Genomic DNA, 17,336 nt, shown 5'->3' with positions numbered 1-17,336 from the left:
TTACACCATAAACGAAAATGTGACAACTGATCCACCCAAAAGGTCCTGTCACAACCCCCACAACACAGTGCAACCCAAGCAGCACAATGTGGGCTGTGACATTCAAGACAATTCTCTCTTGCCGGTCCTTTCATATGGAAAGATGATAATGATTCAATAATGTCAATCAGTTCTCTGGTCCTCCGGCAACGGCGTTTTATCCCAAAGGGTTAAACCCACCCTCAGCTGAGCCACAATGTCCTGCCTTATCAGGCATTGCAAGATAGGTGGTAATTGGACTAAGAAAAGACAGCTGCTAGCTGTTTTCATTCATGTGAACCTGGAGAGGAGGTGAACGGCAAGTCTGAAAACAATCCTTTTTGTCCTTGAGATTTTCACATCCACCCCTTCCCTGGGCCTCTCAGAAAAGTTCAAAATCAGTTTTTTGATCCTTTAGTCATTTGGCTGAAATGGCATCAGCTGGGCGATTCTCAATCCTTTGTTGACTTGGAGTGGTGAGAAAATAGTATACACTTAAAGCACTTAAAATATTTAACTTAGCAGACTTATTTGTAAATTAACAGAACTTAACTGGCTTCAAAATTCTATGGGCTAGCTGTGTTACACTCTTTGCAACATAAGAATAGGCAATTCTAATAATTAATAGTATTTTCAGCTAGCAAGGTTTCTCTGAAGTTCACAACAACACTTTGCACACAAGCCATAAAATAAACGCCTATCGTAAAAGCATAAATCTATCTAACATCACTTAAACCTAATAGCACTTATACTTAAAATACTTAAACTTAAAATATTTAAACTTAATAGATCTTAACATTACTTAAACTTATCTTTACTTAAACTTAATAGATTTTTAAATCAACAGAACTTACATGTAAAATCTCTTAATTCTAATAAAACTTAACTATAACAAAACTTAACTGACTTTAAATAACAGACTTATTTGTAAATAATGTAAGATCAAACTTAACAGAATCTAACTTAACCTAAACCTAATATAATTTAAACAGAATCTAGCTTTATTTAAACTTAATAACACTTAAACTTAACAGGAGATCAACTTAACAAAACTAAACCTTAACAGTATTTAACATTTAACGGCACTTAATAGATAATTCAACTTAAACTACTTAGCAACGGATAAAACTTACTATAGAAATAAAATATAGCATTTACTATAACTTACTTACAGGCCTGATTCTAAAATATTAAGCTAAAATAACTTTCTTCATGTGTTTGCTATAGCATTTCTATACCAAAAAGCACATTCACAACATCTCACTCATACAATCAATCCAACACATCTTAACATTTTTAAACTTTTCAAAATATAATTTTAGAGTCTGATGTTCCACTGACTGAACCAACCGGGCTTCTGATGTTAAAGTCTACGTTAATGCAGGTGATTTCAAGACAGCATAACCAATGCCGAGCCAAATCGGCCGAAATTTGACCCATGCATACAGTACGCTGATTCCTGTTTCATAGTCTCTGCCAGGAAGAACAAAAGTGCCTTTAACTTTCCTTGTTTACCATCACTTGTTTCTTAATTTCAACATGGATCTTTTCCTTTTGCTGACAAAAGTTACATCCATTAGGCTGTTAGGTCTTAAACTGAAGCTTTTGCTGGCTGTGGGGGGAGGGAGAAACGCTCCCGCTGCAAAAAGCGCTCCAGTCCCGCGGCGCGTGTGTCGGAGCGGGCGAAAACCCCCCCGCTGCACTCGGCTGTCTGTTTACTCGCCAGCAGGCTGACTCCGCTGCAGGCACCGCTGCACCCGCGGCGGCTCCCCCCGCGGCGGCTTCGCTCTCTCCCGGGGCGGCGCGGCTCGGCTCCCGCGGCGGCGGCTCCGCTCTCCCCGCCGCTGCCTCCGCTCCCGCGTCGCTCGCCGCAGCTGCTCGCCATGGCGGAGCGCCCGTGCCGAGTTCGGAGTAGCACAGACTCGCAAGCTCCGCGAGCTGCGGCCGCTGTCTTGCACTCAGAGAGATAGTAAAACAGTCCACCATATATCACTCGCCATGGCCTGCTTAGCTTCTTGGCAGTTTTACCACTCTCTAAAGCAGCCTCTGACAATAAATCACCGAATTCACGCAATTCCGTTAACTCGTAAACTGTGTGGGGATTCACGAAGACTCCCCATTCCAGACCATAAGCCAAAAGACCTTGCAATTCCTTCCGTAAGTCTATTCCCTTAATTTGCCTTTTTTGCAAAAACATAATAAAAAGTTCATATGTGGCTTGTCTGTCCATACCTCTTTTTAAGTGCGCACTTTTATCTAGCAGCGATTTCCAGACATCGGCCACACGTATCGACTGGTCCCATCTATATGGTCGCCAGGGCACGGCGCGTATCGGCGGTTTTTTTTCCTCCGCTTTGGTTTCGCGCTTATTTGCCGCTCCCGCTGCTTCGGAGCTCGAACCAAGTCCTCACTTCTCGTGGTGTTCGCAATCCCCGTGGTGGTTACGATCGTCGTGGTGTCCGCTATCACGTCGGGGTCACCATTTGTTGAAGTGAGGGGAGAACGACCATCCTGTGATGCATCGAACTCGATTTATTTTTCGATCAGTCAGCTTAAATAATAGTGTTAACGAACTTCATGCATATTCTGTAATACAGGTTTATGATAGGCTAACAGAGAAAACTCTAACCACACCTTTTGTTTTACTACACCGTTGATTGTTTACACAAAACAAAACCAGTGTTCTCACTGTGATGCGAACGGTTCCCAAAACTTCCACATCTGTTCTCAGGGTGCCATCTTTTCCCAGAGAGAGTGTTACACTTGTTATGAGAAGACTGCCTGAGAACTTTATTGTTTATACAATGATGCCTGAAAGAGTCTAATTGTTTATAGAAGTCAGGCTGGGAACTGCTTCACAGCTACCTGTTACTTTTCTCTCAATTGTATGGCTTCATGGCCTTTTTCTTTAAGCCATGCTTGAACTAAACTCCCGACAATCCTGCAATTTTATGTATTTGAAGTGTTTTGTAGCATCTTATGATCAGACAGGCTTCAATAGGAATAGCTTGTTCTCCTGTTGATGTGCAACATCCATTGAAGTATGGATGGGTAAAGATGCATGCAAACATGAGCAAAACTGGCATAAAATACACTCCTTTAACTGGGCTCCACTAGTTTCCCATGATGCATGTTGTGGCTAACATTTGCTTAATTGTTTTGCTTTTCCAAAAGCCTTTCGGGAAGAGGACTTGGAATGCAATTATGAGCAAGAACACGATTATTTAAAGTCCAAGTATTTTTGTCATTTAGTCATTCTCCAGTGTGACCAATCCATTTTGCAATCACCATCTTGCAGTGTGCATTATATGCTTGTCAAGTGGAACTGGCTGTTTCTTGGTAACTTGTGAAATGCCTGGGAGTTATTTGAGCCTAGGTGGACTCTGTGAATGAGGAGATATCTTGGCTGTTGCAGCCTAGGGATGCTGACAGATGCCAACCAAAGCAGCAACATATGTAGGGAGAAAATTACACTTCTGCCTTAAAAATTTCTGTTCTTGGGTTAGTGTTAAGGCAGTTGGAGTGATGCAGCAAAGCTCAAGTTGAACTTGTTCTGGACACAGTGGCTCTGTGATGCTCAGACTCCCTTTAAATCCTCATCAGAGATGAGGGCTTGGGAGTCTCAGTCTAGACATCCATGCCACATCAGTGTTAGAGTTGTTTTGGTACCTGAGAGCCAGGGGCACCTGTAAGGGTTAACTCAAGCTGTAAAGCACTGCCTAATTTTTACAGATGGTGTGAGTGAAAGAGTGAACCTCAGTCTGGCTTGGCAGTGCACAGAGATAACTTTACATAATTCCCTGCAGATGTTGCTGCAGAATTGTTTTAATAATGAATTGTGAAGTCAAGCTAAACTCCAGCATAGAAGGAGAACTCAAAATAAATGCAATGTTTTGTTCTGTGTTTCAAAAGCAAGTTTTCTGTGATGCTCTGGGTTGGGAAAGATGGCAGGAGATGGGACAAGGGATTCTTTGCAAAAGGTTTGGGCTATAATGGTGCAAACTAAGACCATTCTGTCTAATTTGCCTGCAAACCATGAATACCCATGAACTTGAGGGTGACAGGGGGAAGGGATGGTGGCACCAAATAGCAGCTGCCCTAACGCTTCTAATGAGGTGCAGAGCAAGTACTTCATGATCAGCCAGCAGAGTCCTGCAGTTGGTGGCTGTCATGCACAGGCTGTGTTGAGGAGCTTGTCTGCTCTGCAGCCATTTTCTGCTAGGAGTCAAATCTTGTGTGCTGTAATTTCCTTTCTGTAGGGTTATGGCTTGGATGTGCCATTATAATTTAGGTTTTGGTCTCATAAGGGATGTGCTGCCTCAGTAGTGGTTCCTTGGCCACTGAGACTTTGCACATCTTGCCTGTGAGCACCCAATTGTGACTTCTCTGCTGCCAGGGGGTGTTGCTGGAAGCTTCTCAGTCTTCTCAGTTGTTGAGTCTGTTTAAGCAAAACACACATTTTTCTGCTGACGTGCTATTTCAATGGGCTATATTAAAGCCTTTCTTCTGTCCTTGTGAGAAGCAAGCTTGAAATTGGGGAAGAGAATTTCAGAGTGGGGGGCTGGTTTTCCCTGAGCTTGGACAAATGCTGTGATTTCTCAGTAGTTTTGGAGATTTCTCATTTATACTTTACCCTTGTGCAGAGTTTATAAGGGAAATCTTTAGAAAGAAATTATAGCTTTATGAGTTCTGTGGCAATTAGGAGCTTTAACCTGAGTCATGTTTAGATGGATGGAGACTCAGCTACACTATGGCCCTGAGCAAAAATCTAAACTTGGCTCTGGGGCTAGTGAGCCAAACCAGAGGAGCTGTATTGTGAAATGGGCTAGCACAGGGTTGGTGTCAAGGAAGTGCCTTCCAGTCCTCCAAAGATGGTTTTACCATGGTTTGAATTCAGCCCAAATGTACATTTTTAAGTGTAGGCAAGTCCTTTTTGCGCTTGTGTTTAATTTCTTTCTGAGGAAGAAAGTAGGTAAACTATTCCAGTCTAATTAATATCAGCTGGAAGCCAGCTTCTCACATTTTGTGCCTAATTATAAGTGTATGTTAAACTGTGTTTGCTACCCACGTTGATATGTTATTGGTGAAATCAGGAACAACCATGAGGACGTGTTTTTGAAACGGTCTGGCAGATCCTGCATGTTCACTGCTGTGGGCTTCGTGGCAGGAGAATCCACCTCCTGCTGAGGCAGAATAACTAAATTTAAACTTTCCAACCATGAGCCTCGTGAAGCAAAGTTTCCAAACCTCTGCTGGGCCAGAAGATGGAAATCTGTGTCTGAATTTGGAGAGTAAATAAATAGAGCTGCCTAGGAGCTGCCCAGGGCCATGCGAGGGGTTGCTGCTTGGGGTCCATTGTCTCCCAGCCACATGCCCCAGGGAGGAAAGCAAGGGCTTGTAGCTACTGTTCTCTGGTAAAATCTTCCATGACAGGATTTGGAATGAACTTGGGTGACTTTTAGCACGAACACTTGAGCGTTGTTTCAGCAGGGTGGTTTTTCTCTTACAGACAGTTGCATGTGGCATGGGAGCAGAGCCCAGACCTTCTTCCCCCTCGCTGGGCTGGGCTGTGGGATCCCAGCTCTGGGAGGGATGTGTGGCCACCTCACAGCTCGCTGGTGTTGGTGCCCATCTCTTTACAGCCCAGGCTGGCACCTTTGCTCTTCACAGGCAGGCTTGTGTGAAATTTGCTGTGTTTATGACAGCCATCAAAGTGTAAACTCTTCTGAGGTGCATGTACAGAAATAGCTGTTTTCCCAACTCCCTCTGGGAAGCTGGAAGGGTGGTCATGGACAACAGTTTGCATGGTCCTGACAAAGCAGCTTATGCTTTCTGGGGAAACTGGGCTATCACAGACAGCAAAAGAAGTGGTTTGGTTACCTGTTAGACTTTTTTTTCCCTGTTGTCTTAACTCACACCTTATCTGAATGGAGGAGAATCTAATTGTGCTTTTATCTGAGAGCAGCAAGTCCTTGGGTGAGTGAGTCTATGTCAAAATCACTGGAGGATTCAATAAATCTGTGTAATCAAGCAAGAAAAGAGGCAAGGATAGTTGCAGTTGGAATGCATTTAATCTGAAACTGGCATGCATATAATTTTATTCATCCGTCCACAGATAGGACCCAAAGGTTATATCCATATACATTGCTGAATACTTAACATTTTTGTAGGTACTGGTTGAAACTTGGATGTTCAGGTGGGAGGACAAATAACTGGTGCTTATGGCCTGAAGACAGATTTCAGTTGGCTTTTCTGTCTTTATTTCTGTTCTATGCAGTATTTTCTAGCTTCCCAGGGTATTGAATTCAGGTAATGTTTTTTAAACACCAGCTGTGGTTACAAGTGCTCTAGAAGCACTTTTATATCCTGTTCTGAAGTCTGTGCTCTTCTATGAATGTCTTTGCTGTTTCCCTCATTTGCCTTTCGTAGTACTTCATATTAGGATTTGGGCAGTGGTTTTGCTGTCTAATATGTGCCCATGTACATATTTACATATACAAAGTGTTTTGATATTGTAGATGTGCTTATAGCAAGACCAGCTAGGTGCGACTGACTTAGGGAATTTTACTCAAAGTTGTCGTGGATGGACTTTGAATTTCTTAAAGTAAATTGATATTTGCTTCATTGCACCTTTTTTCTTCATTGCACACTACCACTGGGAGATGATCTGCTAGAAATGGTGTGATAGCACTAAACCCTTTCTTGTTCTAGGAAGCTGCAGAATACCTCAAACATGCACTGAAGCTGCTGACTCTGTCATCTTCTCTGTAGCATTTTACTATTCTTGTTTCTCTAAATGTTGACTGAGAAACTTCTTTTGCTTCTTTCTGTAGGTTGGTGGTTTGTGAGCACAGCAGAGGAGCAGGGATGGGTCCCTGCTACATACCTGGAATCCCAAAATGGAACCAGAGATGATTCTGACATCAACACATCTAAATTTGGGGAAGGTATGGAAAAATTTTTATTACCAAGAGAAAACTGGTATTCTCTTGCTTTATGCTTTTTCCCCCAAGTGAGAGCTTCTAATTGGTAGGAGATGCATGATAGAGCCACAGGCCATTGAAAGGAGTGAGGTTTAACTTTATTGGTTGCTTCTCATAATTTCCTTTAAATTAATCTTTGAAAATAGTTTCACTGCTGTTTGCTATGGTCTGTGATTGTGAGGAAAGGTAATTTTAATTGGTAAGGTCTCATTCTGTTAAAAGTGAGATGCCATTTGTCGTGTATATGTATTTAGCCACACTGCTTCCTTCTTTTTTTTTTTTTTTTTAACTAAAGATGCTTAATTCAAGTTCCAGAAATGAAATAGTTCAGCATTGCATGTTCCTCAGTTCCATTATGAAACACTAACCACATCTTAATGGGCTTCTCATGTAGCAACTGTGTACAAAGGACACTTTTATTATGATTTGCTCCATTCTAGTGAATCTGTTGCTAAACCTAGGTCTTCTTGACCTGACACTTATGTAAAATGTATGTGGAAACTCAGCTGACCTTTCCTTAGCACAGGCAGGAGGCTTAGAGATGTGTTGGGGTGACCATCTGCCCACTAACACAGCACACAGGCAGAGCCAGACTTTGTGCTGGGCTCCAAGGGTGACATCTGTGGCTTATTGAAAGCTTGGTCTCTGCAACTCATTCTTCCCTGCTCAAGTCTACCCATATCCTGGTTTAGAGACAGACTGGCTGTAGACTGGTAGGTCAGGACCAGTCTGGTATGATGCAACATCTCAGTGGATGCAAAAGCAGTGAGTAAAACTTCTCTGTTATTAAAGAACAGAACTTTACTGCTCTGCTCTGCAAGCACTGGAGAAAGCCTTGACTGTTGGTCTCTAGCACCCTCCCTTCTCCTGACTCTTAAATATGGTGTGTGCTTGACAGCCTTACAGCTTAAACTGCTTTCATTTCATGCTCTCCTCCTCTTTCATGTTGCCCTCTGGAGTGCACTCTGCACAGGGATGCTGCCACCCAGCAGTCTGTTCTGGGTAATGGAAAATCTATCAAATATTCCTTATCTCCTCCTCTCTGTCCCTTTTAATCCATTACACTGCTCTCTTCAGCTATGGTCAGCAGTCCTGCTCCGTGCCTCACTCCAAATCCAGGTATGCTGAAACTTGAGACTGCCCTTCCCTTTCTGCTCAGCTCCATCTCAGTGACAGATGTAATTGCATAACCTCTGCAGCTGCTTTTATGTGGCCCATATTTTGCTTGGTTGCTTTTTAGTAACTTTGGTTTATATTATTAGCTGTCTAAGCTGAGACTTCCTACATTCTTTGTTTCTTCCCCTCCAATTTTTCTCTACTTGGGCTGTTTTTCTCCATATAATTACTTCATAGGAGAAGTAATTACTTGGATTCACTATCTTTTAAAAGGTGTATCAAAGTGACTGTACTTAGACAGAAAACTTGCCAGCTCTCTCCAGGTAGGCAGGAGAAAGGGGCTCAGATGTAACTGAGGAGGAAGGCACCTCTAGTGGATAAATGCCTTAGCCCCACGATTTAGAGCTTGCACAAGTTTCAGAGTGACTCCAACAGACATTGACTTCCTGCAACTGTGCAATCTCTGCTCCCCCAACTTGGAAAGCACGGGAACACTGATGTAGGGAGCTTTGTGTATCAGCCCCTTGTCCTTCCCCATGTGAACAGGCCTGGAACACGTCCACAAGCCAGGCAAACCTTGAAGTCTGCTCTGCTGTGGCAGGCCCAGTAAAGATAGCAGAGGGCTGAACACATCTTGCTAATAATCCTGCCTCTACTAATATAACAGTAATATTTTCATGTGTCTCTTAAAAAGTCTGTTCACTGAGAAGGGCAGAAGTGTTTCCTCTCTGCACCTGAGCTTGCACAACATTTCTGTCTGGATGAAGGCAGACAGATTGTTACCCAGGCCTGTGTTTAGACCAACACATCTTGCAAGGCTTGGAAAACAATCAGCAATCTAAAGAAACATTTAACAGCTACAGGATCTGATAAAGTAAACATGTTAAAATAATCTCTGGAAAGGCGTAGACACTTGTTAATAGGCAACCTTTCTGGTGACTGTGGCATGACCAACCAAGTCCAAGTCTGGGCAAAATGACAAAATTCAGTATTTTTAAGGTAACAACCCTGGCTCATACAGAAGCATCATTGTAAAAGGGCTGTCACTGGGGATGGCCATGCATTGTGAGGACACAGTGTGGTGGATCTCTGTGACCCAGGCAGCCTTATTGCAACTTCTCTCTCTGCTGTAATCTGTGTGTCAAGCAATGTGTCCTGTGTTGTCTCCCTGTGTAGCATGTGTGTAACTGGCAGTCTAATGTCCTGTTGATTCAGGGAAAGTCACCAGGTTAAATCTGCTCATCTTTTGTCCCTCCATGGGCTTCCAAGAGGATCAGTGATTTCCATGAGCCAAAACCACAGCTATCTAAAATTTTGAGATTTGGCTCATCTGAAAATCTGTGGTTGATTTTTGACCAACGTGGGATCAAAGGGGAAGTACAGAGTACCAGAGACTAGATAATGTACCTGTTCAACACCATTTACCACACCTCCACCTAGGGTGGTGTGGAAAGGTTTGGGCCTTACAGTAAAGGAGAAATTGAGGAGAGTGGGCTGGATGTAAAAGTCTGGTCCAAGTCCCTGACAGATATAAAGGACAAAAAGTCAAAAGCCACTTGTTGGTGAAGTTTTTTTTTTCTTGCCCAGCTTATGATTTCCCAATCAAGTAATTTTGCTGTGCCTGATTGCCAACAGAACACAGTTCTAGAAAACAACAGTGCTTACTCCAGTATAAGGATATAATCCCTAAATAAGTGCACATATACAGAATTGAATTATTATTAATGATATGATATCAAAGTTTATGAACAGCTTTCCAGCACCACTGGTGAAATGATTGTTTGCACTTCAGCTATCACTGCCTTGCAATATCTTGCATTGCTTTGCAGCAGCATCTAGTCCCCTTGCAGTAGTTGCCAAATTGGGATGGGAGCCCTTGAATGGAAAAACGTTGGTCTGTGTTTCTGTGCTGGTCTCATGGTTCCAGTGTCTTTCACACCTGTACAGGCAAAGGAAGAATCTGAGTAGAGATCTAAGTATGTGCTCCAGAAAACAAGTGGTGTCCTCTGTGCACAGCTGCTCTCACAGTGCCATTTCCATTAGTGTCTTGTCTTTGTTTATACTTTAAGCATTGTTTTAAGTATTGTTTGAGTATGTAACTAACACTCAGTCCTGGCTTGTTAGCTTCTTGAGCCTGCTGAAAAATTGCAAGGTTGGTTTTTTCCTGATATTGTAATCTGTATATTGGAAGTTTTGATCATGAGAACCAGCTGTGGCAATGAATGCAAGTCATGTCTTGCAAGCACATCAGACTTTTCACTTGGGTTCAGTTCCTGAGTGCTGCTCTTATGAGGGAACTTACATAAGAGTTTGTGGGTTTGTTTATAGTGTGATAATTTTTCTTAGAGAGGTTTAGAGCCCTTGGGTTTCATGTCGTGTGCAATAGACTGAATTCCCCAAAGATCATGCAGCTGAATTAGGAGATACAATAGTGATGATGATGTGTCCTGCCACTGCATTCTCCTTGGACAAGTTGTCTTTAGTTGTGCAGCTTGTTTTGGAGTGTGTATATGTTTTTGATTTTTTTTTTAATTATAATTACTGCTTTTTAAGAAATGCCAATAGCAGGAGTAGCAATTTGTGACAGTTCTGGATGGCTCACATTGCTCAAGCTCAAGAAGTTAACTTGTTCCACTGTATTGTATAAACTAAAACAAAACATCTGCATCCCACCTAACCCATTCCCACTAACAAGACCAGTGCTTGTAAATGCCATGTTTTGTTTTTATTCCTCACCCTCCCATCACTTTTTTTTTCTTCTTTTTTTTCCCCCCTTTGTTTTGTTTCCATCCATGTTCCAAACTAGTTTCTAAGCGACGCAAGGCTCACCTGAGGCGCCTGGACCGGCGATGGACGCTGGGCGGGATAGTCAACAGGCAGCAGAGCCGAGGTGAATTCACAGCTTCCTCTGGCACCAGCCACTCAGGGGCACCAAAAGCCACACTGCAATTCAGCAGCTGTGTGGCAGGACCTGCATCTTTGGCACTTTGGTAGTGAGGGGCCAAAGCTCCAGAGTTCAGCTGTGGGTTTCCTACATGGCACCTGGAGGGTGGCTCAGAGCCAGGATTAGCCACCCCAGGAGCTGGAAGCTGGTCATCAGGGGTAGCTCTGCAGCCTGACTTTATGCTGCTGGGGAAGCTCACATCTGTTGTGTTTTAACTTGGGCATATTTGTGCTCAGTCTTTCCTGCCTCAGTAAGGACAAATGATACTTTCAGGGCTGTTAAAATGAGTTGAATGCCAAAAAGCCATGGTTGGAGATGTGAACACTGGAAAAGCATGTGGTGTGGAAAGATGAGAATCCAGTTGCATTCCCCTCTCTTCCTTGCAAGCAGTGCTTGGTACTAAAGAGAGTCTTGAGAACTTTTGGGAGTTTTTGGCATCATTCCCAGGTATTTAAAATGCCACCAGTAGCAGCATTTTAGTTGGTTTGGTTTGTTGTGTGTTCTTTCAGCTTTTGCTGGTCTAACAGTGAGTGTGGCAGGGTAAGGGGGAACACCTTTGTGTTTGGGTGAAGCCTGAGGAGCCCTATAAGTAAAATATTTCTTAAAGGCCGATGAATCATCTTTCCCAAACCAAAGGTATCCCTATCTACCTCCTGCTCTACTTGGAAAATCATCCGGTGTTTTCATTGCCCTTGGTAAAGGAAAGGTGGGACAAAGCACCATTTGCACCTCTGTAACTTTAAGACAACCTTACTGATGTAAGCACAAGAGATGATTCCCAGTTAATGGAAAGGTGCCCTTTCCTATTAAGGAATGTACTTTTAAAGTGGCAAATTTACATCCTGGATTTGATGATGATACCATGTGCAGACTCATGTCTCAAGCACACCCAGCTTTTCAGACCCTTTAACTTTGTTTCAAATTATTATTGAGGAAACAAAAGCAACAATAGCTGTGTTCTACCTGCCATAGCTTGACCTTGCAGAAACTGAAACTACCTTTAGAAGACAAGGTCTTGCTTCTCAGCCACCAAATGCACTCTGAAGGCACCAAAAACCCCTCATAAGCACACATGCTGTCTTGGGGGGGGGGCGGGGGGGAAGTGTGCTTATTTCTGTGCCCCAGCTGTTTGGGAGCTACTGACTTTGTTTTGTCAAACTCTGCTAGATGCTTCCTGGCAATTTAACTGGGAGAATTTATGAGAATCAGTTTTCTAAACAATTTATTTACTGGTGAAAACAAATGCATTCTTTTGTATTTGTACAATATTGCAAACAAAACTCCATAAAATATTAAGACTGCATAACCAGTCCCTTAGCAGTCAGCTGGTAAGACTCAAGGACCTAAGATGCATTCCCAGGTTTTCCCTTTTGCATTCTGATGCCCGCCATGTGTGCATCTTCTCCAGACCAGTGTCAGTGTCCTCCCTGGCAGTCTTCCCCAGTACAGGCTCCCCTAATCTCTTGAACCTTTGCCTTTTTCTTGCTTCATTACAGTTTCTTCCCTATTAGGCCCAAGCAGGGCTGGGGTTTTGAGGGTGTTGGAGAATATGTGCTTTATCTCAGACTGAATCTTGGCACTTTGACTTGGCACAGACTTCAGCAATCTGTGATTTTGTCCAAGGTTTGGGGCACCCTCTGTGGCTGAGCTGCTTCTATAAGGTCTCTGCAATGTATTTCAGCCACAGCTAGCTAAAAATAAGCTGTTTATTGTCATCAGAAATGATAGCTTAGGGAATCCTTGCAAGAGCAGGCTTACTGGAAATAAAGAAAGTGACTTGAATAAATGGGCACAAGTTGGAGACAGTGGCTTCATGATCTGGCAGAGCTGCAGCCTGTGCAGACATCTACTCCTTCCAAACTGCAGTTGTTGGAAGTATGAGTCTCTCTGGGTGTCCAGCCTGCTGTTCTCTAACAAAACACAGTTTATATGAGGTCAGGAGAGATTTTCTCCCATCTTCCCCTCCCATCCCAGCCCAGAAGACTTCTAACAAGGCCAAATTTGGGTGAATTTGCACTGAAATGACAGAATGCACAAAGTGTACATATACACTCCCCTGCCAACCTTCAAGTCCTTGCTCCAAAGCACAGAAGAAGTCAAGTTGTTCAAACAGGAGGCTGCCAGAATTGTTCAACACAAGCAGAACAGCTTCCCCTTCCCCACTTGGCCTCTTCCTTGGAAACAAACTCAATTAAACATTTTGGCTGAAATTCTTCCCATCCAGCAATATTCTGCTTGAAATAGTCCTTGCTGCTGGAAGCTGGAAGGATTAGCTCCAGGAGTTCACTGGAGTTTAAAAGCAAGCTGTAAAGGATGCCTCCCTTTGTATTTATGCTTGGGTACCTTTAATAAGCATTTCTATCAGTTAGGCCTGTGATAGAATCAAAGGAATTAAGCATTGCTTCTGAAGGGCAGAATGTTCTAAGTGACTTGAATGTTGAAAACACTGAGAAAGCTGGAGTGCAGAAGAGAAGGGTGTTTGCTTCCCTGTTAGACTGTGCCTGACGGGGGAAAATTATTAGGGGTAGCATATGGCGTATTTATTTCTAACTTTTCCAAAGCCATTTGAAGAGGCTAGGTATCTCTGACCTCCAGATATTTGGAAGCAATGTTACTGGGTCTGTGAATAAGAAACATGAAAGACAAATTGTTGAATATCATGGTAGTGCTCCCTTTTTAAACCTGAAAAAAAATCTGCAAAGAGAACAGCTGTAGTCTGTTTCTACAAAGAGAAACAGATGACTTTTGTTGCTGAACTTTTCTCTTTAAAATGGTCTGTGGTGTGCCCAGATCTAAGAGATTACATTGGTTTGTGTTTCTTATGTAGCTGCAAAGCTTGCGGTTTTTTTAATGTTAAATGTGGTACATTTTCTAAACTTTTTCCTATACATTCTGAAACTGCAGTAATACAATATGGGTTGTGAGGAGAACCCTGAAAGTTTGTAGTTTTCCTCAGACTTGACACTCATTAGACCTGCAAGCTGCAGAGTTCATGTTTTGTACAGGGTTAAATAGTAATTGTATGCATGCAGTTATTTGGCACTTCCCCTGGAAGAGAACTTAGGATTATTTACAGGCTTAATTTAATGAAAAGTCATTTGTGCTTTTACAGTTTGATTGGCAAAATTGGGATGTTACATGCCTGTCTTCTATGCCAGATATCTGACCTAAGTTATTGCTGCCTTGGTTCTGTGCCCAATGCTTTCAACTGGAGCTGTTACAATGCAGAAAAGCACTTTAAAGTTATTCATACCAACAATATAGTGACATATGGGCTGAATTTCTGCCAAATGAGCCAATTATTTAGGAGTAGCTCCTAGCACAAGGAATAAGCTATTCATTGAAAGAGTTGAAGTTAGAACTTCGCACTGCTTGCCTGTCTTAGGCAGTGAGGGAGCTTGGTGGGCAAAGGTGGTGTGTAGAGGGAAGGCAGCCGCGTAACCCAGCGGTCTTGATACTTGAACCTGATCCTGAGTTGGTTTTAATACTGGAACCCCATGTCCTAGCCCAGGTGAGTGGTTCTTGAGCCAGTTTTGTAGCTGTGGAAAGAGCACTTGGTCAGTATTGATAATCCAGCCTGGCTGATGTGCCTGTGCACTCTTACACTTTCCTGCATCTCACCAGAGCTGCTCTGCCCTCTTTGGAAGCCCCCTCCATGGGACTTCTCCCCTTGTTTTCGCTCTTTCCTGCTTGTACTTGATGGTGATGAAGTCTTTGTCAATCACAGCAGAAGACTGTGAGTGACCCTGCTGTGCTAAATCAAACCAGCACAGAGCAGCTTCAGATTTAGTTTGTTCTCTCCTTTGGTTGGGTTGGGGTTTTTTTGTTTGTTTGTTTGTTTGTTTGTTTGGGTTTTCTTTTACTCTGTTCTCCAAGGAAAGTAGTAAATGCTTATTGGTCCTTGCTTGGTTGAAGTAAGAGCGTGCACAATACAAAGCTGTTTAGAAGAAATGTCATTATTGTTCTTTTCTATCTGTTGGCACAAGGTTTTCTATTATTTAAAACAAAAATCAGGGAAGGGAAGAGGGACAAAGGCTGAAGAGCTTCCGTCTGCAGATGAACACATTTGATAACTGGATAGTCATTCTCTCTCTGCATATTTAGGCCAGTAAAATAAAGTCCATGTTGAATTAATGCATTGCTTTCTGGAACAGAGAGACTTTTTCCAGAAGCAGGTCTGACAAAGGGGGGGTGGAGCGGAGGAGTGGGGGAGGGCAAACACAGACTGCTGACAGAGGGGAAAGTATTTTGAAAGAAAATTCTTCTGTGGTTTGGAAGATGTAGGTTTGGGGCTGTTGCATTTTGCTGAGAAATCATTAATTGGCTAATTTCTAGCCCAGTTCCACTCTATCCCTTCCCCTACCCCTACATATCAAACCAGGAGGGGGGTCACAGAAAGCTGGGGGCATGTACAAGCCCCAGCTGAGCAAAGGAAATGATTCCCTTATTTGGTTGGCTCCTGGAGCACTGCTGATAACTTCCACGCTTATTAATGGAGGCAGAAAAGAGAAAACTTACAAAACAGAGGTGAAGGAGAGGAATGTGAAATGGGGCTCTCAGAACTTGGAAGCAGAAATGTCTGAGCACTGGCTGTTTGCCTGGGAAAGATGAGGCAGATTGTGCAGGGCTGGAAACGTGCATGGTATTTTAGCTGCTTCAAGGCAAGGCTCCTGTCCCAAAGAGTTTACAGCCTAAACAAAGAGAGGGAGATCTGTGCATCAAAGGAACGTGGGCAAGTGGCAATTTGGCATGAATCTTACTGCAACCAAAGGGGTTTTCACAGTGTAAAATGATCCTTCTTCAGTATTTTTAAAAGCTTTTAGAGAAGGACTAAAACTAAGCTTGTTTGGGAAGGCAGGAAATCAGGGTAGGTAAGGCTTTTTTTAGGAAGGATTTGAGAGCCTCAGGTTATTTGATATTTGATCGAGGAAGGAGCGTGCTCAGGTTGGTGAGGCATCATATGAAAGGCATGAGGCTGAGTGGGAAAAGATCACAGAATTTGAAGGAGGGGGAAATCCACATGAACATGTGAGTGTGTGTAGTAGGGCATTAAAGCAAGGCACAGCACACAGGCTTGAAAATTCAAGATGGAACAACTGAATTGGGAATGTCCTTGGTAGGAGTCTGGTTGAAATGCTGGAGAAGTGCTGTGCCAAGGGCCTTCTGCAAGAGCAGTGTGTGCTGAAAGGCTGGGAAGGAAGCAAAGCAGGCAGGAGGTGGCTGCAGTGGCTGTACAAAAGAGTCACTGAAGGGACAGTGAGGAGCAGCAGTGGTGGAGAACTTTGAAAATGTCAGGGCAAGTCTGTCACCTCAGTGATAGACTAGGAGGAATCTGCAATAACAGTGCCAAGGGAACTGGGAAGATAGAATGAAGGAGATTTTGAAAGAGCTACTGAAGCTCTGTGACAACTCAAGCTGTAAAACCATAGGTCTGCTTTCCTTGACCTGACTTTAGGTATAAATCCAGACAGCCAGAGGAGGGACCAGGTTGCCATTTCAAGACACCTCATAACTTCAATGTGCTCAGTCACACATGCAAAATATGGAATTCTGGTTTGACAGATGGGATTGGAGGAGCCTCACAGGCTCTGTCAGGTTCAGTGTCTTGCTTTGTCAGCCAAGTCAGTACAATTTCTTCAGGAGGGAATGGAGCTTCATCTTAGCTGTCCTGAGGTTTTTCCTGTGAGAGAGGTGTCCTAATCGGTTACTTGGAATGGAAAATGCCATAACCAATGCTTAAAAATTCTTCTGAGATTCCCCTTTACTACTTGACAGAAATACATCAGGTGAAACAAAAGAAAGCTTACTCAGAAATAGGTTGTTTAAAGGGAATGTGTTGGAATGTGCCCAACTGCTCACCATGTGCAAGCTGCAATCCTACACAAAACAAACCAAGAAAGCACAGTTGTCAAGGTCTGCAATTATCCAAAAATAACTGTCATTGACATTAAGTCCTCCTAAAATTTAAGAAGTCAAATGTCTCCTCCCTCATTTTTCTGCAGCCAGTATGTTGTATCACAGCCAGTGAACGGGCTGGGCAAGACAGAAGAGGTATTTCAGTCCTTATTACACTGTGACTGCAGAGGTGACCTGTTGCTACATGATGAGCATTGCCAAGGTGGCTACAGGTCATCTTGCTTTGCTGTAAATCATATGATGGTTTAATAGCTGTATTGTAGATTCTTTTTATGTGAAAAGTTGCACTTCATTAAGCTTCATCTTAAAATGGGTGGGACAAGAAACATGGGCGTGCTTAAACTAGCCAGGTTTTAGAT

The 17,336-nt window shown here is 43.0% G+C and overlaps 1 protein-coding gene across 4 annotated transcripts in view; it reads left to right on the top strand.

Moving 5' to 3' along the window:
• Nucleotides 1–17,336, top strand: part of SH3PXD2A (SH3 and PX domains 2A) — a 237,768-nt gene that overhangs the window by 202,999 nt on the left and 17,433 nt on the right. For 3 of the 4 annotated variants that reach the window (XM_058028727.1, XM_058028731.1, XM_058028730.1), the window contains 2 exons: nt 6,852–6,965; nt 10,924–11,007. In XM_058028727.1, coding sequence (XP_057884710.1) covers nt 6,852–6,965; nt 10,924–11,007 — 198 coding nt within the window. The remainder of the gene's footprint in view (nt 1–6,851; nt 6,966–10,923; nt 11,008–17,336) is intronic. The other variant, XM_058028729.1, reaches the window with a different exon arrangement.

Source organism: Melospiza georgiana, chromosome 8, assembly GCF_028018845.1.
Source record: "Melospiza georgiana isolate bMelGeo1 chromosome 8, bMelGeo1.pri, whole genome shotgun sequence".
Taxonomy (NCBI): Eukaryota; Metazoa; Chordata; class Aves; order Passeriformes; family Passerellidae; genus Melospiza; species Melospiza georgiana.
This window is presented reverse-complemented; position numbering and strand designations above follow the sequence as displayed.